This window comes from Poromitra crassiceps (genome assembly GCF_964638095.1).
Source record: "Poromitra crassiceps genome assembly, chromosome: 15".
NCBI lineage: Eukaryota > Metazoa > Chordata > Actinopteri > Beryciformes > Melamphaidae > Poromitra > Poromitra crassiceps.
The window spans coordinates 26,584,934-26,608,380 of NC_139634.1; the positions used below are offsets into that span (position 1 = coordinate 26,584,934).

The 23,447-nt window shown below is 45.4% G+C and overlaps 1 protein-coding gene across 3 annotated transcripts in view; it reads left to right on the plus strand.

Annotated features, from left to right (window-relative positions):
* The window catches only part of atp8a1 (ATPase phospholipid transporting 8A1), a 142,772-nt gene that overhangs the window by 3,241 nt on the left and 116,084 nt on the right, over positions 1–23,447 (plus strand). For all 3 annotated transcript variants that reach the window (XM_083651631.1, XM_083651633.1, XM_083651632.1), the window contains exon 2: positions 21,244–21,358. In XM_083651631.1, the coding sequence (XP_083507757.1) occupies positions 21,244–21,358 (115 nt within the window). The remainder of the gene's footprint in view (positions 1–21,243; positions 21,359–23,447) is intronic.

Genomic DNA, 23,447 nt, shown 5'->3' on the forward strand with positions numbered 1-23,447 from the left:
TTGCCCCACCCTCCACCTCCACTCTTGCCCCACCCTCCACCTCCACTTATGCCCCGCCCTCCACCTCCACTCCTGCCCCGCCCTCCGCCTCCACTTATGCCCCGCCCTTCGCCTCCACTCCTGCCCCGCCCTTTGCCTCCACTTATGCCCCGCCTCCACCTCCACTCCTGCCCCGCTTCCACCTCCACTCCTGTGAAGAAAGTATCCTGTTTTCTCGGCAAGCATTTTTCTGAGCGTTGGAATCGATCAGTTCCTATAGGCCATATATCAGAATCAGCATGACGTCACAACAATAAAGTACCAGTGCTGCTTACTTCTGGTGCTGCATCGGCAGCGCTACAGTATTTTATTTTTCATCTTATTTAACCAAAGTAAGACCCTTTTAAGCTCTTGTGATTAGCAAGCAATACACAGACATTATGTAGTTCTGACAGCGGGCTGTCCACTGAAAAGGAGATGATGAGTTCCAGATGTTATCGCTGTTTGTTGTTCTAGATTCCATCAAGAGTCCTCAGGGCTGCGGGTTCGTTAAAAGTATAGAACCCCACTCAAAAGAAGATTGAGGATGCGATGCAGCCTTTTTTTAGCCGTCTGTCGGTTGGTTGGTTGATTGGTTGGTCTGTCGGTCCACAAAAGGTTCACTACCATTGCCGGCCACAGTTTTCTTTCTGACGTAGGAGGCTGAAATTTGGCATGGAGGTCAAGTGTCTGTGTCTGTAAAGGTGTTTGTGTCATCATCAGTCTGAGGCTATACGTGATGGGAGTAGAAGTAGGTAGAATGGGGAGGAACCGGACGGAGACGATGGCTTCTTCTGCCCCTGGGCTGTGCGGGTGACCTGTCGGAGCCACGTTTTTTAATTAGGTAATTGCCCTAATTACGATGTCATAGAGCAGGCTAGGCCGCGATGTCGAGCTGCAGGGCGGGCGAGGCCACACAGTGGCCGAGCTACGTATGCAAGCTGCAAGGCCAGCTCGGCAAGGCAGCGCAGCGGGCAAGCCTAGGAATCGTTTGCCTAGTATGTGGTCGCAGCTATTGCGAATTCACGCTTGTTTAACTATGCAGCAATGCCGCTAAACTGTGGAACATCCTCCCAAAGAATATTAGACATGTGCTCTTTTCAAATCTTTTTCAAATGACTGCTAAAAATGTACCTTTTCAGTTTTCAGCTTAGCTTTTGAATAGCCTTTATTTTAACCGGTTCTGTTGAGGATCCCAACAGAGCTGACACGGGCAAGTATGAATTTTCATTGGTCTTGTCCGGGTAATGCTTATTTGCACGAGTGAACGCTAGATCTGGGTGGGGGTTGGGGGGTTGGGGGGCGGGTGGGCGAAGGAGCTTTACCCTGCATGATTCACATCCATCCTCACCATGGTGAGGGTCTTTGACCAAGATGAGAATCTATGATGCTTGTCTGCCTTAGGCAGTGAGATCTGATGTAAATATCAGATGAAGAGTAGAATAAGGAAGGACAGGGGAAAAGAAAATGAAAGAAAAACATATCGGTTCAACCGTTCACTCACAATGTGCATCTAAAAGTGGGAGTATTTTGTATTCTTTTATCTTTCTATACTTGATTTGATTATTTTAATGCAATGCATTTCGCTTGTTCTGTGATGGCTCGTGCCATTTCTTTTATTGTATCATTGTATTTGTAAATAGTTTTGCCAATCCAAATTATTAAGCCCTAGACTGGCTCCTAACAATCTCCATACTGTTAGGAAAAAGGCTAAACCTAATCCATTATTTAGCTATATTGGGCATTACAGCCCCAAACACAACCCGATTTCACGAATGTTTTCTTTAGTTGACTTGTGTATTGTTTGTTTACCACAACTTAAAACCATTTCTGCTGCTGACAGGTGCGAGTTATCCACCTGGAAGTATAGCCAATCTGTTTGGACTATATGCTGTGCTGCCCCGGGCCAGCATGGAGAGTTGGCACCTCATGGTTCCAGGTCTAGTTAACGGTTTTGCTTCATTCATCTTGTTTTTCCCCCCCTCCTCCTGAGAGCCGTAGCTTGCACCCCCCCTTTCCAACACCCATTTCCTTTAGCTTCTAATCAGCACAGTGCATCAAGGGCAGCCCTCTGCCAGGCCAGGCTTAGCACCTAATCCACCCATGGGCTGTCTGTCCATCAGCTGTGCCTGTCTTACCCCCCACGTGCCAGTGGTGCCACACCACGCCACTCATGTCCTCTTCTCTACTGTGCTGTGGAAACATCTGACCACTCTGCCAGCCCGCATCGCCAAAATAGCCTTATCTGTGGCACAGGAGGTACAGGTGACGTCAGTACCTAATATCAGCGGGTTTAGTTTGTGATCTTGTGTTGACAGAAAGACAAAGAGTCGTACCGTAACCTTTAGAGGCTGATGTAGTGTTGCTGGTGAGTTTCCTTTGACACATTTCCATGCCCGGAGGGCAGGAGCATGCTCAATGACTGCTTCCTGATTGACAGAAGACACACTAGTTACAGCTGGACAGGTGCCAACAAGCATCCTGTCTCACAGTAGCTTGGCTGCTTAATCTGCAGACAGACCAAATCTGTTTGGAATGCCTACTTTTATGTTGACACTAAAGGCTTTTAACACACCAAGTCTGTATGTTTCATCACTCACGTTTACACACTGACTCCCGAAACCTTCGTCTGTCATGAAAGTTTTCGGAACAGGTTTGATTTTCAGCGTTTTTCCGCATCAGTCAAAAGCCGTGTGCGAGCTGTTTGACCCGTGTGTGTGTGTGTCTGTGTTTGGGGGCAGTCTGAGCTGAGAGGCAGCCAGAGAGACGCAGTGCTCGCTCCACTCACTGGCCCCTCTTTGCTCCCTCTTCCCCGGGGGAGCGGTGCTGCAGCAGCACCCGGCCGCGGCGCACCACAGCCGGCTTGACCAGGTGAAGGTGAGTATATATACAGCCTTGGAGCCCCTGTCCAGTGAGATACGTGCGATACGGCTACCGTTCCCCCACCTGCTGCCATCTGCCTTCTCCAGGCCACATCACCGCTGCTGCAGATCAGCCACTGCTGCCTGTGTCACCTGTCATCTTGTATGTGGATACAGGAGAGGATGAATATTTGTCTCGTATTGCGAATAGAACGACAAACTTATTAATAAAACGCACGGACTCAAGTGTGCGAGGTTTCTGTGCGTAAAGATTCTTTTCAGATGATGGATCAAAAAAAATCATACGAAAAAAAACCTGGCTGTATGTGCAAAGACCTTAAGGTAGAGGTTGTCCTGCGAGGATCAGTCTTTTTGTGTCAGCTTATTCAGATGATGATATGAGGACTGAGGAGCTGCTGTTCAGCCTCCAGATCTCGCCTGCCTACTCTTTTTCAAGACACAAATGGTGCCATTATTTACGAAGCATCATATCTCTCCATTTCTTTCATGCCTAAGAATTTCTCTTCTTCGTGTGAAAGTGAGGAAGCACCCCCTGCCTGTGGCTTCAATAACAGCAGCTAAGCCTCAGTCTGTCTGCATAGTGGCTGCAGCAGCGTGGGGAGGGAGACTGTCTGCATAGTGGCTGCAGCAGCGTGGGGAGGGAGACTGTCTGCATAGTGGCTGCAGCAGCGTGGGGAGGGAGACTGTCTGCATAGTGGCTGCAGGCAGCGTGGGGAGGGAGACTGTCTGCATAGTGGCTGCAGGCAGCGTGGGGAGGGAGACTGTCTGCATAGTGGCTGCAGGCAGCGTGGGGAGGGAGACTGTCTGCATAGTGGCTGCAGGCAGCGTGGGGAGGGAGACTGTCTGCATAGTGGCTGCAGGCAGCGTGGGGAGGGAGACTGTCTGCATAGTGGCTGCAGGCAGCGTGGGGAGGGAGACTGTCTGCATAGTGGCTGCAGGCAGCGTGGGGAGGGAGACTGTCTGCATAGTGGCTGCAGGCAGCGTGGGGAGGGAGACTGTCTGCATAGTGGCTGCAGGCAGCGTGGGGAGGGAGACTGTCTGCATAGTGGCTGCAGGCAGCGTGGGGAGGGAGACTGTCTGCATAGTGGCTGCAGGCAGCGTGGGGAGGGAGACTGCAGGGGAACAGAGCGCTCCCGTCTGAAGGGATTGAGAGCTGCCCATGAGCTTGGCGGATCACTGGCTGATAATAATGTGGCACAAAAGCCCAACACGACACTAAATCCCCTGTCTGGGCCTGCTGCTCGTGTCATATCAGCTCCCATTGGGCCTTTCTATTCTGCTCCATGTGCCCTAGCATGGACCCTCTCCTCTCCTCTGTTCCACTTCACGTCCTTCCCTCCATCACTTAACCTGCAGCCAGCCTAATAACCATTTCTTCACACAAGACTCTCTTTTCCTCAGCTCACTGCTCCTCTTCAGTCTGCAAGGCATGGTGGATAGTGGGGGGTTCCTGTGTGGTGAGGGGGGGTTGTGAACACTCGCATACATAAATACACGCGTGTACACACACACAAAGTCACTATGCTCATGCAATGCCTCTTCTAATGCCAAGACAGAAGTCATTGTAATGATTTGTCATGCACACTGTTATTGACCTGTCTTCTAGATGATGAAGGCTTATGAGATGATGAGTAGGTCCTTGGCAGGCAGACTCCTCCTCCCTCACCTCCTCTCCTCCAACACGTCTGCATCATTTTGACAATACTTCTGAATATTGCAATCATTCAATTAATTGTGATTCATGTGGACACATTAGGCCATCTACATCATTTCGAGACAAAGCGTCTGCTATATTAGCATTCCAGTAGTCTTGATCTTTGTGAATATAATGCAGGTATTTTGTCTTACTGCAACTTGATTTGCAGGCCGCCATAGATTCTGCTCAACAGGCAGGCAAGCAGGCTGTGTGAAACACCTTTATTCCTTCTTAAAAAAAGACAAGAAAATGCAGCCGCGTGCAATTTGGTTGATTACAGTTGACAATATTGACCCCCCCCCTCTCTTAATTAATTCTACTGCTCAAACTTTAATCACAAACTACCCACAGCAGTGACAGCTCAGCTAAACAGCTGCATGATTATGGGATGATGATTATTATTAACTATGATTATTACTCTTGATGATTTGAGGGACAACATTATTTTACAAGTTTGGCATCCTATCTTATCTTGGATATTTTCCAACTACAGTGAATATTCCGAATGTTTCAGCATTAAGATTGTTAAACTGAAATTGTGATTTACAATTCATTGTGCAGCCCTAAGAACAGGTAATGTCTTAGCCCCCTGTCTTAGACACGGGTTTCAAAAACATGACTCAAATCAGAACTGAGTACAGGAACTACCGGTATCCATTTTCTAAAATCGATTTGATGCTCTGATCTTCAGTATGGAACCTTATTTACGAGCCATTGGAAAAGTGCGGTGCAAACATAAGCTCACAGTGAGATGAATCTGCCACGTTGCCTCGACAGAACAGCCTTCTCACCATCTCAAAAGACATAACTCAGTTCTGAGCTCCTGTTCCCAAACAGCAAATAATTCATGAAAGCGCATTAGAACAGGAGAAAATAGGCATACAGTAAAATGTAGCCTCACATTTCTCTGGTTGGTGCAGGGAAAGCTGGATCCTGGCCTGGTTACGTATGTCTGCCTGATGTAGGTTTACGTGCATTTTCCATAACCCGAGAGTTGAACACGTTAACAATCAATAGTCGATTAATCATTAACAAAAAAAGCGCACCTATCTTGAGGGGGAGGCAATAGCCTGCTTCAAATATGTACGGTTCACGTTTATCGCCATCTTGTCCTTTTCTACCATAATGCAAATCCTCTGACTTGTCTCTGTCTGCACGCACATCGCTACAGCTTCTTCTAGCTAACACTTTCACTTTCGCCTTGCACTGCACGTTACCGTCGGCTGCTGACCTTTCAGCTGGTACAACATTGACGATGTACTCGAGCTGCATTTGAGAATTCCGTCACAATATTTACCTTTTGCATCGGCCTCTTTTACTGTGTAAAAGCCAATTCACATGCATTCATGCTCCCACGCTTGGCTAACGTTACGCTTTGACCGCTTCATCTTGCCTCGCCATTTCTTCTATTGCACCAGTAGTTTGGGTGAAGTAACATTACCGCCCTCTGCTGGTATAAAAGTCAATACAGATCTTAATGGCAATTAACCGTTTAATGGCAATTAACGGCTAATCGTTAACATACCTATGTGTACATCCGCGTGACTGCTGAACAGCAGGAAAATGCGCACATAATGCGGAGGCCGCGCACGCGCGCCGGCAGACGGTCGATGTGATCGTGTCGCGGCAGGACTGCAAGGTCAGATGGAGAGGCGTCTGTAGGCACTCCGGGGGAAGCCAACACCATCAATGGTCAGGAAGATGAAACCATGGCCCCCGCAGTCTTGTGCATTTTATGACCCCGTTCCTGTCTCAACTTGACATACAACTGTGCCACACGCACTGCTCCCAACAGATGCATGGTTCTTTCTAAGAACACACTTGGAGTAACTTGCGTAGTCATGCGTCTGCCATGGCTGTCAGCCGCACTGTATCTAATGTGTTTTACTATGGCTCTGCACCACTGGCACCAAGATAAGTCCTGTACAATTGTTGCACTTTGAATGGTAAGTCAAGTTGCAGTTTTGTGTACCTACTACCTTTCTGTGCTGAACAGCTATTCACTAAGCCTGCACCATTCTGAATCATAATGGGTTTCCTAATGTAACGTGTGATTTGGTCTTTTTGTGCCCTAGCATACTGTATATGCTATACAATACTACAAATAGCTTATTTATCTTTGAGGATGAGTCCATAATCAATAAAGCATCTATCAGAGCCGGCTATTAATAGATGGACTGAATGAATTAATGTAGTTGAAGATTCAATATCTGGGCTAAGCCTGCATTAATAAGGGTGTATTCACACCTATCTCGTTTGGAGCAGTTGTTCCGAAACAGAGAGCGTTTTCCCCCTCGGTGCGGTTCGTTTGGGGGAGGGTGAACACAGCAATCGCACTCGGATGCGGGACAAAACAAGCGGACTGAGCTCGCCAAGAAAGGGTGGTCTCGGTCCGCTTTAAACAAACTCTGGTGCGGTTCGTTTGTGGTGAGAACGTGATCCGACCTCGATCCGCCACAACTGCAGGAAACAGTGTACATTTTTGGATAAACCAGCTGCCGTAGTCAGCTGCGCTGTGCGTAATGGCCTGAAGAACGAGCATTTTTATCATTCAAAAACAACATCTTCATTCAGATCCTGTTTTGGCGACTTGTGACTTGCATGGATACTTTGGGGGATTTCTGGATCATCACATCAGCAGTTTGAACTCAATCAACTTACCTCTGGTCTGCATTCAATAAATGAAAACAAGTCGTGGTAATCAGATCCAGCCTTCTTTGTGATAAGATTGTCTGGTTCAATCAGACAATCAGACTGATTGCATGTCTTCCTCGAAATGTCCGTAGGCTATTATTAAATTATTTATTAATATTTTATTCCTGACAGGACACGTGTTCATATAGCCTATGTGTAGGCGAATCCTCTGAAGTCTCCGTGATAGTAATAGCAGATCTAAGTTGCGAGGGTCTTTGATCTTCTATCTCCAAATTCCCGATAGCCTAAATAGGCTAAATAAATACATAGGCTACATAGCCTACATAAATAAATAACTTTCTCCCTCTCTCTCTCTCTCTCCCGATCCCTCCCTCTTTCTTTCTCTCTCTCTCTCTCCTCGCACGGGGCACGCCCGACGTAGCCTACAATGTAGGTCTAACAAAACGCATTCTTATAATCATATAGGAAAATCTCTGGGAGTTATCTTTTCCATCCGAGAGGCTATTAGCCTACCGGAGTGTCTCCTTGCCAATCCAGGAGGCTTGGCAATACTACAAACAAACACGAACAAATACGAACAAAGCAAACGACCTACAGGTGTGAATACACCCTAAGGTAGGAGCGAGGAGGAGACACACCCAGGATCAACTCATCTTTCTGCAGAGCTTAAAGTGTGTGTTCTATGGGTGTGTGTTGTGTGCTTGTACACATAATGTTACTTACTCTAGAGTTTGAGTTAATGAGGTGCCAGTTTTGTCAGTGTAGCTAGCATGTTGCTACCGTGCTATATCAGGTCAATGAGCATGACTTAACCACTGGGATAGATTCATTGTTATTGTTTAGCCATTCAGGTGTTAGAGAGCTATTTTTAAATCGGGGAACATTTGATGGAAATTGGGTGATTGTGTTTGTGCATGATTTCTGTGGAGTCTAAACCCAAGTTTCACATCAGATATCTTGCTTGGCCTAGTTTGCATTGGGCACATACTCAAACAGCGTGATGTGTACAATAACCAATTATACATGTAGGCCCAATTCACCAATGGTTTAAATATTTATACTTTAGACTTATATAACCATCGAGTGTAGTTTGAAGTGTGTTTTACATCCTTGAGTGCACTGCACTGGTCTTAGGGTACGGTGGTGCAGTGGTAAGCGCTGTCGCCTCACAGCTCGAAGGTCCTGGGTTCGATTCCCACCTGGGACGCTGTGGGCGCTGGAGTTGTGACCCCCCCATATCTTCAGTGCCTACTGCCCAGGTGGGCTATCTCGTCGAAAGGGGCTTTCTGTGTGGAGTTTGCATGTTCTCCCCGTACCCCCCAGGGGGTTCCTCCGTACATAACCCCCCACTAAAACATGCAGAAGATCGTCATCCGACCAGTGACGACAACATCTGAAGTTGGTCCAATGATGGTCCAATGAAGGTCCCCGGGCGCTGGAAAGAAATAGCGACCACTGCTTCTGGCCTGCCCCCTGGAGGAAAGGACAAGCCTGGATGGGTCAAATGCAGAGGACATATTTCACCGGCCACCGTCAGCATGAGTGTGTGTAGTGGCCGCATGCATGTGTTTTAGTGTGTTCGTATGACAATAAAGACGGGCTGCCGTCTGAAATCGTGTTTTTTTTATTTCGTGTCTTCTACCAGTGCTAGTGCTACCGACTGCTGTCTCTCTGATTTTGAAGTGCTGACTGCTGAAACAAGTAGTGGTCACAAAGATATCTTTTGTGGTGACCTCCCACTCTCCTGGCCCTGTCTTGCAGGAGCCAGTGTTGGAGCTGGTTAGCATTGTTGCCTCACACAGCAAGAAGGTCCCAGGTTTGAACCCTGGTCTGTCCCAGGTCCCTGCAGTTTGCATGTTCTCGTCTCTGCTCTGCTCTGTGTTCATGTGGGTTTCTTCTGGGTGCTCCAGTTTCCTCCCACCATCAAATACATGTATGTTAGGGTTAATACCCCTGTCAGTGATTAGGTGATACTCTGTGTTCATGGCACGCAAGTTGATACTTTTAGACTTAAGTTATTATCGATAAAGATGGAACCAGTAGTGTGATTCACCAATCTCTTCTTAATGTGATTATTTTGTAGCTTTGATGAAAACATCGTGTGCCACATGCTTCCCCATTCTGCCATTCATAAAGTTCCAGGCAGTGGAAAGGTTTGCGTCCCTGCAGATCTCATGCTAAACTGAGCCAAACTGGCCCAAGCTGGCCCTCTCACGTCACCAGCAGCCCCCAGCTGCCAGTGTTAGTTAGTCTTGTCCAGGGGAACGTCCCACTGTAGTCCGCCTGAGCCTATGGGGAGACAGACGGAGTGGAACACAACAGGGGGGGGGGGGGGGGTTAATTCCGCGGGTGCCCTGTTGTCGCGGGCGTGCTGGTTACAGCATTGTGATCCGATAAGTGACTTATGGATGTTACTGTTGCTTAGATTGAGTCAGTATCTGTATCCCCCTCCGGCTCTTCTCTCATTCATAAATGGAACTAGGAGATAGGGGGCAGCTTTCATCTCTGCTACTTTGATTCTCATGAATAGATTGTGGCCGCTCCGCCTCCGCCTACTGAAATATATCTCTGGCGTAAAGGATTCATGTACAGTCTCTCTGCCATTGGTTGTGAAGACAAGAGCTAATATAAATTACACATGCAGTGGATTTGGGATGGAGAGACCCCAAAGCCTGGGGGTATGGAACTGATCTCTAACCATGGTATTTAGTAGATGGCCTCGGGTTAAGGTGGGCAACAATGTGTAGTGGAGTCTCTCAAAAGCATGACAGATAATGCTCGGCCCAGATCCATATAATAGAAGAGTTGTGACATCTCCATTCACTCCAAAGGACCAGTTGTTGTTTTTTTACTTCACAAAAGTTCCCCGAAGTAAGCTTCTGGATTAAGCAGCGCTGTCGAGTTGCAGCAAAATGGACAGTTTGTGATGTACTTTGAAAGGGTCAGACGTTTAATAGAATCAAATTGTATATTATCAGCTTTATTTTAGCATTCATTGCTATTCATTGGCTACTGAGTCACACATTTTGGACCTCCGCTGGCGCCACTCTCTTACTAGATTGCTCTGCTAGGGCCTAGGTCGCAATTTCCTTAACCTTTGAGACGTCCTTAACCTTAATCTCAGTATATAGGTAATAACATTCTAAAGGCTAGCCAGCTTATGTACAGTATGTGTGTGTATGTGTATAATTCTGTACAGATAGCAGAATGCATGTTGTTTTACATGTGAAAGATCAGAATGGTTTCACATTCTCGAAGTGGAGCCAAGCCACCAGTTCCCTGCATTAGAGTTTCCAGTAAAGTATTTGAGCCGGCGTTTCTCTTCATAAACACTCTGACTGTGGCACGCCTGCCTGCCACTCATGTGTTCATGTTAGATCAGTGGCAGTGGCCTTGAGCTGTTTCCCCCAGCCTGCCTGCTATTATTGAATGAATGGCGTGGGAGCCTGGATCTAGCCAGACCACGTGCCTGCTCTACAGTTTTATTGACCTGCCTGAATCTCAATATCGCAACTGTTGGATTCATTGGACTCTGCCCGGGCCGGGCCTCTTTCTGGAAGAACAGAAAGCCAAGTTTCTATCATTTTGATGATCCTCTATCTGGCTGTTAAACACCCCCGGGGATCGAGTGATGGACCTCTCTGAAAAAGTCTTCTATTCCTTCCTATGCCTTCGTCATGGAGCCTCCTGGTCTGAATCAGTAGCGTATAATAATCATAGCCAATAGCCATAGTAGCTTGGCTGTTTATACTGAACGTGTGCTGGAAAATGCAGCATGCCACATATGATGGCAGGGTTTTTGAACTCAAACACTAATAAGCAGAATAATAGGCCGGTGTTACTAGAAATAGCACAGCTATAATAACCATTTCTGAGCTGATCCTCCCAGCTTTAAAAACAAGGATTAGTGCTGTAACTGTTACAAATGTGAGCCATTATACTTGATTCTTCTGTGACATTTTGCTATGTATTTTTAAAGGCTCAGTCAGCTCAGTATGGCCAGTTGTTTTCATGTACGCTCTTAGTGTTTAACCCTGAGGGTGAACCCGGTCATGACATGCTGTGTAAGACGATATGTGCAAGGAGCTATCAACGAACTCACCATTGTTGACCTGTCATGGCGCTGCCATCTGATGCGTTTAATCTTGATTGAGTTAACAGTCAATGCAGCAAGCCACAACTTTGCCTGACCTGACCTGAGCTAGGCTAGCGGCGCCTAATGTGTTACTTACCACCCTAACATAATCTGCACAGAATGATATTGATAATGTTATATCGATCCCTCAAATTCAAATGTGAAAGCCAAGAAACATGGCTGGGGTTATACAGTAAGTTCAGTAGTTTGCTGTTGTTGTTGCCATGATCTTCAGCTGTCATTGAGAGACATACCCAGCCACTTAAAAAAACACAATCTGTTTTCTTTCACTGTACAAGGTTAGAGAAATGCTCCTTGTATTGGCATCAGTGAGCCAATCTAGTAATGTAAAAAGTCTTCCAGTCTGTTTCCCTACAGAGGAGTCGCACAAAGGGTTTCCCATGCCTGTTGTTTTCAGAGTATTTGTGTAACCTCCGAGAACACTCCGGGAGGGGACAGGCCAGGAACGACTTTAGATGCCTTGGCCATTGCCAGGCCATACTGGGCCCAGTTTTTCCCCCAGTGGGCTCCCCCTGTGAAATACGTGCCCCCTGTGCCCATTGTTGCAGCCGTCTGTCTGTTGGCTGACACAAGCAATAATCTGGACATCTGGCCTGCGTCCAGACTCATTACCACACTAAGGCATTGATCCCTCCTCCCCAGGCTTCCCCTCCAGAGCCGTGTGCTTCTGCTCGCCTCGTCCACCGAGCTTTATTTGGCTCTGACTGTCTGTCACCAACTGTTACTTTCTCTCTTCTCTCATGCGCTGCCTCACATTTTCTTTCTTTTTGCCAACTAGCTTGGTTGCTACATCAATAAACATACAAAGAGTGTTGTTATGAAACCTAGTAAAACAGAGAATGGGTATTGGGTAAGCATCCAATTCTTGCTCAATTTATTCATGTCTCCCTCCCCCCATTTCTGCACAATTGTACTTGTCCAACTCCCCCTGCTGCCCCGGTTGCTGCACCCCCTCTGCCGATCTGCCATAGACACACACACACATGCTTCCTCCGATCCATGTGCAGTTGCCAGCGCTTCTTTTCATGCCGAACAGGCGCCCTGACCAGGACACATACCCTCATTCCGGCTTCCCACCCGCAGACACAGTCGTGCCTGTGTGGACGCCTGACCAAGCCGGAGGTAACACAGGGGCGTGAACCTGCAACCCTCGTGTTGGTAGGCAGGCAGTTTACCACTACACTACCCGGACGCCCGCTCAATTTATTGATGTCTGGGTGGTAGAGCCGTGACTCGCTTGCGGTTAATGAAATTAGTGTGGAGACGATGCAATCATGTCCACCAGTGGACCAGTGGTTCCCACTGAGAAATCTGTGTTAGTGGCAGATTATCATCACAATATGTCTGTGTTAGAAACGATGGAAATGAACTGGACACGGGTGAGAGAGATCCCTTAAATGCCTCTGCAGGGTAAAGCCTATTTTGATGTTGGGCCCTCCACCTCCTCTGTCACCCCGACGGCCCACCTTAGTGTGTACATGTGTGCTCCTAATTTGGCAAAAGCCACAGCTAGGGACCGGGTGCACACTTCAAAGTGGTTTCCATTAGTATTTTATCTCTCATACTTTTCCTGAGAGAACTGTTCAACATGATGCTTGATGTTTCAAAGTCTGACATATCAAGTTGAATATATTGTGTTGGAGAAGTTTAGATAAAAGCTTAGCTGTGTAGGTGGATGGCTCAGTCTCTCATTAGGCCTACAGGTCAGACAGACTTTTCTTTTGTATGCGTTCTTTATCGCTTTCTTCCTTTGTTCTGACAAACTTTGTTCCATGTAACGGATATGCACGTAACTTTGTGGAGGAGTCTAGTCCGGTCCAAAATGGCTGACTAGGATGGGGGAAGGGGTGAAAGATTGATGGTTGGTCAGACCTATGTCCCATTGATTAACCTAGATGTCTGTTAGTTTATTCAATTATTTGTATATTTGATCGTATCCCTAAAATGTTTGCTGCCAGACAGTTTATGTTGAGCTAATGGTTCAATATTTATTTCAGGACACAGACAGAAATGTAGTTTCAGTGATCAATAATAAAATGTTTTTTTTCTATTTAACTTGATAAACTTTGGACAAAACTTGATTTTCTTCACGATGTGTCAAAGCTGCTAAAAGGAGAGAGCAGGAGAACTAAGTGAAGCAGTAGCAGCAGTACCAGCTGGTCCGTCACTGGTGCAATGCAGCACCTGGTCTACCCACTGTGTGGGCTCATTCAGAACATAGAGACACAACATCAATCACAGGCGCTACAGCCAGCTTCTCTGGCCTGCTATTTCACACAGGGCTCATGCTGCCTGCACTCACTAGCTAATAATGCCAACTCCTCCTCATCTTTTCTCATTGTGGCTTCTAATGTCTTCATTACATGTCTTTGACTACTGTCAGTCTGTCATGACGAGGTTGTTCCTTGTTCCAAGCTGAGATCCATTTCTCACCTGGTGATGAAACTGCCGTTTGCAGACGAAACTCCATTCAATTCCCTAAAGGGAGGTGTGATCTGATCTCTGGCTCAGCTGACATTATTGGTTGACATTGACATCAACAATGATCATTCTGTAGGATTGAGCATCATGTGGAGGCTGGTCACGTAGCGCTGTTACACTTTGTTTCCCAAATAAATAATTGTATTGGCATATCAGCAGTTTTGAGAAATTGAATTTAATTTCAAATGTACTCAGTCTAAATGAGTTTGGTACAAGATGCCAAAAGTGCAGTCAAATTATTTTGCTTCAAAATCAGCAAGACTAATATCTAACAAAAATTGTAACTGTAATTGTAACCATGTCATGTAGGCTTGCGTTCATCGAGTGTATTCAGTGACGCAGTGTGGCTGTGAGTCTGTTAAAAGCCTGCTTAAAACCATCCGGATCCATGAACTCACATTCTCCCCTCACCTTTAGGCAGCTTTAGAGACAAGTGGCTGGGACAGAGACAGGCTGACTCTGTCCCAGCCACTTGTCTCTCCACTAAGCTCTTGGCTCTCTGCATCACTTTGGTCTGTCCACACTTGGCCGGGACCACATTTATTTAAATGTTTCTTGCTCTCCGCTCCTCTTTACATCTGATTGCTCATAAACACATTGAGGCTGCATTGTGTCCGGACTGAAATCCAATCACAGGGCTGATCTGAGCACCTCTAAATCTGCCCTTGAAGATTCCGTGCCAATGTGAGCAAAAATCTGTTTCGCTCTCTGTCCTTATGTTTTGAATAATTCATTAGAAGCACATTTTCTAAACAGATTGCAGCCAATTTTGGGCAAAGGATCACATCTTTTTCTTTACATCTGTCACTGGCTTCCGAGATGATCATCTTTCACACTGTACACAAAACCCAAAGTGTTACTTGAAAGGAGTTTATATTAGATTACCAGTTAACTGCATCATACTGTGTGGAACACCGTGTGGTCTATATCGGGCTACAAATCCCTTACCGCAAACACCACGTGGGATAATCGCAGGCATCATGGTAGCAAGTTTCTCTGCTTAAGCAGTAGGCACCACTCCCTAAGCTCCGGTTGCTGCTGCCTGGATCCATGGACTCGCTTGCCTCTACGCTAATCCAATAAGTCACCTACGCTGCTCTCTCTGTCATCTGGGTGGGCTGTTGCATAACAGAGCCGGGATAGCCACCCCGTGTGTTACCCCCAGTGACCAAAGGACTACAGGGTGGCCGGGTATTTTTAGCCCCAGAGCTAAAGAGAGAGAGAGAGAGAATCAGAGGATGATGGTGTCACTGTCTATGAAAGAAGAATGTTTAGCAGTCGGTCCCCATTCATCCTCCATACGAGCCTGTGTGTGGATCACCAAAACGACAAGTGATTAAAGATATGGAGTTTACGTAACACGAGTCGGGGTGTGAAAGTACAGAGGGGAAGGTGAGAATGAAAGAGAGAGGGGTAGTGGGGGGGGGGGGGGAGGGGGGCAGGAAGACTGACTTTGAAAAGTGTGTCAGGCTGTCAGCCTTCCAGTCCATTTCCTCTGAAGCTGACACACACCAGGAAGAGAGAGGCGGGGGGGGGGGGGGGGGGGGGGCACTGACTGCAACTGGGGCATATCCGGTGAGGGCTCCGGTTACAACGCCTCATGACACTGTGGTTTGTTGTTGTTGACGTTTAAAGCTTTTAACTTCCCTAATGCCTACCCATGCCCCTCCCCCCCCCTCCTCAAAATCGTACTTCCTTCCAGTCCATTTTAAGCAGCAGGGTTTCAGTAGCCGCAGATGCTTTGCCACCCCTTACTACCCCGACCATCCAGCACTTACTGGAACCACACGCACGACACAACCTGAGAGGCTGGCAGGCACTACTGTTGACTTCACTCAGTTTGGCACTAGTGCTTTGCTGTGCTGAGAGAGAGGGCGATGCTCTGCCACACACATCAATTCAAACATCACGATAGGGGAAATGTGATCCGCAGGCCTTTAAGGTGACCATCTCTCAGCTTACATAGATGGTCGCTAGCCAACCTGCATTTGTGGGCGTGTCCGTGTCAGCTTCAGATGGTACTTCACTTGTGTAGGACATTTGTTTTTCCAGCCACTACTGGCATTTCTGAGTATTTTTTCAGCTCTCAATAACAAAAATGACAAATTGGCAAACGTATTTCCTGAACAGTTAAAGCCAGGACACATAATGAAATATGACATCGTGGGCCTGATTTTCCTGTTCTGTTTGCACATGTCTTATGCATAGAGAAGAAAAGAAGACTAGTTTTCTAAATGAAGATAAGTGAAGAGTTGTGCTCTCCATCCATGCACTCCTATAGAGAAATGCACCAAAAATGTGTTATGTTCTGTGCAATATCGCATCAAAATATTTCCAGTGCAGCTATAATGGAGTTTGGCAGCAGAATGTATTATTTTGCCATCTGAAACATGAGTGGTAAATGGATAAATGTCAGGTTTTGATGTCTGTCCTTAGGAATTAATAGACTCATTATTGTGCTTTTTTTTTTTTATTGTAACCCCCCCCCAAAAAACAACAACAACAACAACAACAACAACAACAACAACAAACAACAAACAAAACATGCTAGTCTAGTCAGATGGATTGGAGATTCTTAACTTGATTTCAGTTAACTTAAAGATACAGCTCACGGACTTAATGAATAACCGCTTAGAGGAGAATTAAAAATGAAATGAGTGAATGACTTTTGATCCCCTGAATTGGATTTGATCATTGTTGGTAATCTAGCTTTGCTGGCGAGGCCCCATAGATTTGTGTTGTTGTTAACAAGCTAGGATTGTTATAATCTTATAGTCCAAAAATAATAGGAGCGCTCAACAAAAACAGAAGCCGGCTCCCTGGTCACGAATCAATAACATTTGAGTGTGATGTTAGAGCAAATAAAAAAGAACAGCGTTCGATACATAAAGATCTCTGCCACCCACCAACGCATGCACAGCCCTCATCTGATCCCTGTGGATTTGGTCAACAAAGCTCCATCCCACTTTGTTGAACTTGGTGGGAGCAGAGCGCTGCCTCACTCTCACAGAGATGGAGAGAAGAGTGTCATCAGTCCAAGTACAACTGTTTCACTACTGACTGCTTGCCAACACTTGCCAATTAAATATTTGTATATAGAGGCCAGAGCAAGGCGGAATGATTGAAACTATCACATTGTCTTTATTAATTGCATATTGAAGTTCCATTAGAGCTGAATATCAATTAGCTTGAAAAATAAAAACAATAGTTGTGTCCCATAGAGACACTGCGGAGCACGTCATCATTCAGAAACCACGCCCAAAACGGGGGAAAACAGAACCCCCCCCCTCCAATCCTGGCGTTCTCCTATGTCGCGTGCATGGTTGCGTGTTGCACCAAAATATCGTATATACGGAAGATGAACACTCCAACTTACTCCCTTGACAGCTAGATCCACATTTTTCTTCTCGCCAATTCTCAATGGCTTCCTTGTTTTGCTCAGGAGTACAAAAAAACTTTAACTGGCGATTTTTTACATTTGTTGTGTGCGCAGCCCACCACACAACAGCTTTTAGCTATGTTTAATTCAAGGAAAATGACGCTGGTCTATGGGAGTGAACAGAGCGATTTCCCCCGTGATGGGCGTGGCCTATTTCATGCAGTGTCTCTATACTGATGTTGGGGGTCTTATAATTCGGCAGGAGAGAAACCAACAGTTAAAAAGAACTGGGCAGTTGGGGCACCACACAGAGGTGTGGGGTGTATAAAACAATTTAGATGGTGTCATATAAGTCACAGAAAAGTATACTAATTTGATGTTTCCTAGAGTTCTGAAAACTCACATTTTGACATTGCACATTGGCTCCACACATCTGGTACTTCAGCCAGATTAAAAATAATAACAATAAAAATAGTTATTTGCAGTATTTGATCCAGATGTGGGGTGCACCCACTGTGCTCTAGCCATCTGACACCATACTATTGGAGCTGATCCACACAGATGAGCTTTCTCCACTCTTGCCAGCAGAAAGTCATAGGAAATCCCCAACTTGAATCAAATGGCATTCCCAGCACAGACAACAAGCACAGAAATCTCTTACAGGAAAATGTGTGTGATTCCAATGTGCTTTGAAGCAGACTACATGACAGCACATCTACTGACAGCTTTAGGAATAATAAGTGACTTCCTACAGAGATAAATGTCACTTAGGATAGGAATTATTTTGTAATCGTAATCAGGGATAGACACTTATTATAAGCCCCTAAATTTGGTGGCCAAAATATGTAAAAACAATACAGAAAAAAATGCAACTTAACACAGCCTTCGTTGTCACTTCAATAAATGAAAGAAGAAGAAAAAACGTCAGTAAAGGAAAAGACATTAACAGAATGAAAATATATAATTTATTTAAATTGAAAACGCCAGCTCTTGTGGTACATACTGGTACATATAGTCGTCTCTCAGATCACAGTCTTATCATTTTTGCACCCCCCACCCCCCTTCCATGCATACCTCGGCCACATCCTCCCTCCCTCCCTCCCTCCCATCAGAGTCAGTCATCGTCATCATGATCTTAAGTGTTGTCCACTCCCATGAGTTGTGATGTGCTGTTCTCTGAAGACATTGTTTCCCATCAAAATGAGCTAGACTTCTAGTTGAGGAAACTATCGGCACACCCCACTGTACCTCACGCCCTTAGATGAGTCATATTCTGGTCACGTCAACTCCTGTTTCCATTCACTCCTAAGTTTTTGTTGGTTCTCTGTCATCACGTGAGCAGCTTTAGTAGGCTTAGTAAGAGATTTCTCTATGCATTTTCACCTTTATTAGATACAGTAGTCAGACAGGAAAGGTGGGGAGAGAGAGAGGGGATGACATGCGGCAAAGGGCCACGGGTCGGATTTGAACCCGGGCCGGCCGTGCAAAGGAACAAGCCATTATGGTGCGCGCTCTAGGAGCCACCAGGGTGCCCCAGTAGGCTAGTAAATCCAATCCATACTACAGTAGCCCCGACATACTGTATGGTAGTGATACTCAACTTGCGGCCCGAGGGCCACATGCGGCCCGCGGGCGCCCCCTGTGTGTTTTTTTTTTGTGTTTTTTACAGTGCACCTGAACGCAACATGCGAGATACCCGCTGAATAAGTGTCCAAATGTTCATGTCATTCTGGCCAATACTCCACTTCTGTTATAGCATTTCAGTCTGGAATATGGAATATCTTTCAATAATCTATAATTTAGCTGCTAAATTGTCAAATACTGCCGTCTGCTCACTACCCAGGCACTTACAGTATGTATGTACTTAACCTAACTAACTTAACCTAACTAACTATCTATCCGGTGTGCACAACATTGTCAGACTAAACTCCGGCTGACACCCCAAAAACCTACAATCCGCGACAGAAAAATGTATATTGTTTGTTTATTAACTGGCCCCTGGCCTTCTATCATTTCACGAAAGTGGCCCCCGGGCAAAGCAAGTTATCCCTGCTGTATGGGTAGCTACTAGCTAGCCGGTGAGGAGTACAGTACTACAGTACTGTTGTGCTAACAGTAATGTTATTCTACTGTTGTGTTCACTGTTTTTGTAGCGTTTTGAACTAAAAGGCACAAAGGATTTGGGGTGTTTGTGGAACTGTAGAATCGGGATGTTTGTTGGTGAAGGCTCGCAGTATGGTGGCACTGGCCAGGGATATTTGGTGGCCAAAAAGCACCTAGACACACAATTCACTCTCTCTGCGACGCACGCATGCACACCACGCACACGCACACACACACACACACACACACACACACACACACACACACACACACACACACACACACACACACACACACACACACACACACACACACACACACACACACACACACCACCATGCCACCTGAGCTGTAGGTGTGATGGATATTCCTGCAGAAGACAGTGAGAGATCTGCCCTTGATTTTGCCTCCTCCTCACAAGAGCCTTGTTGGAAATCGAGTCGTGTCTCGACAGGGGCCATTTTGTTTTTGTGGTTTTCTGCTTCAGCTCAGCAATACATTCTCCTCCATGCACGTTTTTGACTGTGCGAGAGAGCTGAATGCTTTCATATTCTTCATGGCCTCCACAGTGTTTTCACTTTCCTTTGCATCTGTCTTATTTGATGGTGGTAGTAGAAGGCAACAGGAAACATTGGAGCAAAATGAGGGGGTGATTCACAGCAAATGACATGAGCCTTGTTTGACCCCAACCCATGACATGGTGATTACATCATACACACTTAAGAGATTCAAGATTCAAGGTTTGTATTGTCACTCCGTGGTACAAGTACGCACGTGTGAAATTCTTAGGCTGTGGGCTCCGTTACAGACAAGGTGCACTAGGTAAAATAGGTGCAAAATCACAACAAACACAATCACAACAACGACAATAGTGCAACATAGTTAACTAGGGCAAACAATGTAAACAGTGTATGTAAATAGAATAATAAGGTATTAAAATAGAATAATACCTAATAAGATATTAGAATAGAATAAGAATATATATAAAAGTGTCCAGATGTGCAAAGAGGTGAGCAAATGTCAATAATCCAGGTTTATTGAGGGTTTATTTATTGTCTTGTAGCCTGCGATAAGAAACTGTCGTGCCAACGGTTTGTGCTTGCTTTCGCGGGACCCTGTATCTTCTCCCTGAGGGCAACAGGGAGAACAGGCTGTAACTTGTGCGCGTGGTTCATGTCCTTGATGATCTTCTGGGACTTCCTAAGCCTGCTGACCCTGACCCAGTAGGGCACACTGTGGTCTCTAGTTTTGACTCAGAGTGTGGACAGACAGCAGCCTGGGTAGTGGGCACCCAGAGTCTATCAGTCTGACGACTAATAAGCCTCGGGACAGACGACCCGTATTTCGGTGTTTCCGCTGTAGAGCAGACGTCCCGCCCCTTTTGTCATTGTTTACAGTCCGATGACGTCTCATATGCAGCAGCAGCGATTTATTATTATTATTATTATTAGCCCAAATGTCGTCTGGCTCTAAAACACCTACAATCGATCAGCTCCAACTCCATTCTCACGTCAGTTGGACTGCAAACAATAACCGTGGCGCACAGAAGCAGAAGTCTTGCCGCTGACATCTGCTCTACAGCAGAAACCCTGAAATATCAGCCGGCTGTCCCAGACTCTTATCGGACTGCTAGTCTTTGAGTGCCCAGATTGTGTAGAGAAGCCAGTAGCTGTAAAACAACAATGTTCAATACTGTACTAACTTGTGGGCCTTTTTAAAATGTTACAGACTCCAAAGACTCAATAAATACCTTTTGCGGACCAAGTCATCCATCAATAAGACAAACACTTATAGATAAATCAATTTGGCTTTTGGTTGTGTCCAAGGAAGGCGTTGTTCCTGAGAGTATCTGTTCCTTTCTCCCATTCTGCAGGATATGAAAAGACAGAGGACACTTCAGAGAAGACATCCTTAGCTGACCAAGAAGATGCCCGACTGATATTCCTCAACCAGCAGCAGTTCACCAAGTTCTGCAACAATCGAGTCAGGTAAGGAAGTGCTCCAGTGTTTGCTGGCTATTTGTTAGATGTGATGGGAAGCTTCAACTTTATGAATAGTTTGAGTACCGGTAGTTTAGATCAAGGGGAAGTAGTTTGCTCTTCCCTTATCATATTTAACCTTTAACATTGATTTAAACAAGAAGTGGCGAGTGACTGGTAGAATTTATGAATCTACCACACACTGTGTCTAGACTCTAGTGCAGTGGTACATTACCTTGCCCTACTCAGGAGCCACATTGACCAAACAAATTGTTGCAAGATCAGCAATCCATAAAAAGTCCCTTCCTCCTTTTTTATTTTTATTTTTTATTTTTAGAAAATGTATTTATTAAAGGAGTCGCATGTGGCTCTAGAGCCTCGGGTTGAATATCACTGCATCTAGTGGCTTCAGTCACTTCAATCCAGAGATGGGCACTTGAGACTTGGTGACTTGGACTCGAGTCGACTCGAGTCCCTGTTTTGATGACTTGTGACTTGACTTGACAAAAACATAAATGACTTGAGACTTACTTGGACTTGGAAGTTAAAGACTCGAGACTTGACTTGAGAGGTGATGACTTGGATGACTTGTTTGTGTTTGTCTGTTTAAATAATGAAATCATAACGTAACATTGTCCAAGTTTCTCTGTCTGTCCGGTATGCGTCAGTCAGTGCATGGCGAGTGCAAGCTGGAACGGCATTAGGAGGAGACGGAGAGAGGAGCTTGACAGACAGCCAGTCACCCAATCACCACAATCCCATAAGGAGGATCATGACTGAGTCATCCAATGACAATTGTCATCTAGTCATGCTCCTCCTTATAGCATTGTCGTGATTGGATGACTGGCCGTCAATCAATCATCTCACTGGATTGCACACAGCTGCAATATTCTTCAAACAGGCAGAAGGGACAGGGGCGGAATCTAACAACGTTTGATGTTGTAATCTGGCTGTCAGTGTTTCACTGTTTAACAGTGATTGAGAGGAAATATTTATTAAATACTTTTGGCCAGCGGTGGGCCAGCGCAGGCTTGTAGAGACTATCGGTTCGATCTGTAGACTGCGAGCACGCCAAGAGATCTTAAAATATTATGCACAAGCTTGCGCAACACGGTCTCCAAAGTTCCCAATCATCCTACAACTCGTTCTAGTTGTGAGATGTATATATACCCCCCCTAAAAATGTGCTTTAGACTTAGGGTGTTAATTCATATAGTACATTTTTTAATTTTTATTTTGGCCAACATTGAAATATTACAACTTGTGGTAAAAAAAAATTGGTAAAAATAAATATTACTATCTACCACTTATTTAGCTTCATTTGGTTGCTTCCTTGTCAACCACAATGCATCATGGGACATTATGCAAATGTATGTGTCAGCCCTGGATTGGAGGGGGGAGAGGAACATGTTGTCAGCTGAGTGTGTGTGTGTGTGTGTGTGTGTGTGTGTGTGTGTGTGTGTCAACAATGCTTTTCTGCACTGGCATATACAGTATATGCTAGGTTTCCAGCCTTGTTTATATTAATATGTTTTGATTGAGAAGAGGTAAATACTCTAAGTTTAAGCTATTTGTTTTTGTTTGATTACATTGTAGTATGTCAGCCTGTCACTAATTCACTGTTTAAAACTGACGTGGCAGATTTTTTACTGAGAAGCAGTTCAGAAATAAATAAGCGTTTATAAAGTTATTTGACTTTTGTTTGATTACATTTATTTCACTGAATCTCAATTATTAGAACACAAATTAAATTCGTCATACTTTTTGAATGGGTTAGATACTGTAAATTGGCCAATAATATCATCACTATTAGACAGGTATTAATACCATGTCTTTTTTCTTTATAAAGAAAGGTAAGACTGCAGTATTTGGGCGTGGGGAAAAAAAGTGACTTGACTTGGGACTTGACTTGCCTTAACTAAGGACTCGACTTGACTTGACTTGACAAAACCTGTGACTTGACTTGACTTGACTTGCCCAAAACAAAATGACTTGGGACTTGCTTGAGACTTGGACCAAATGACTTGGGACTTACTTGAGACTTGGACCGAAGTGACTTGGTCCCATGTCTGCTTCAATCACACATACCCCCACCTGAC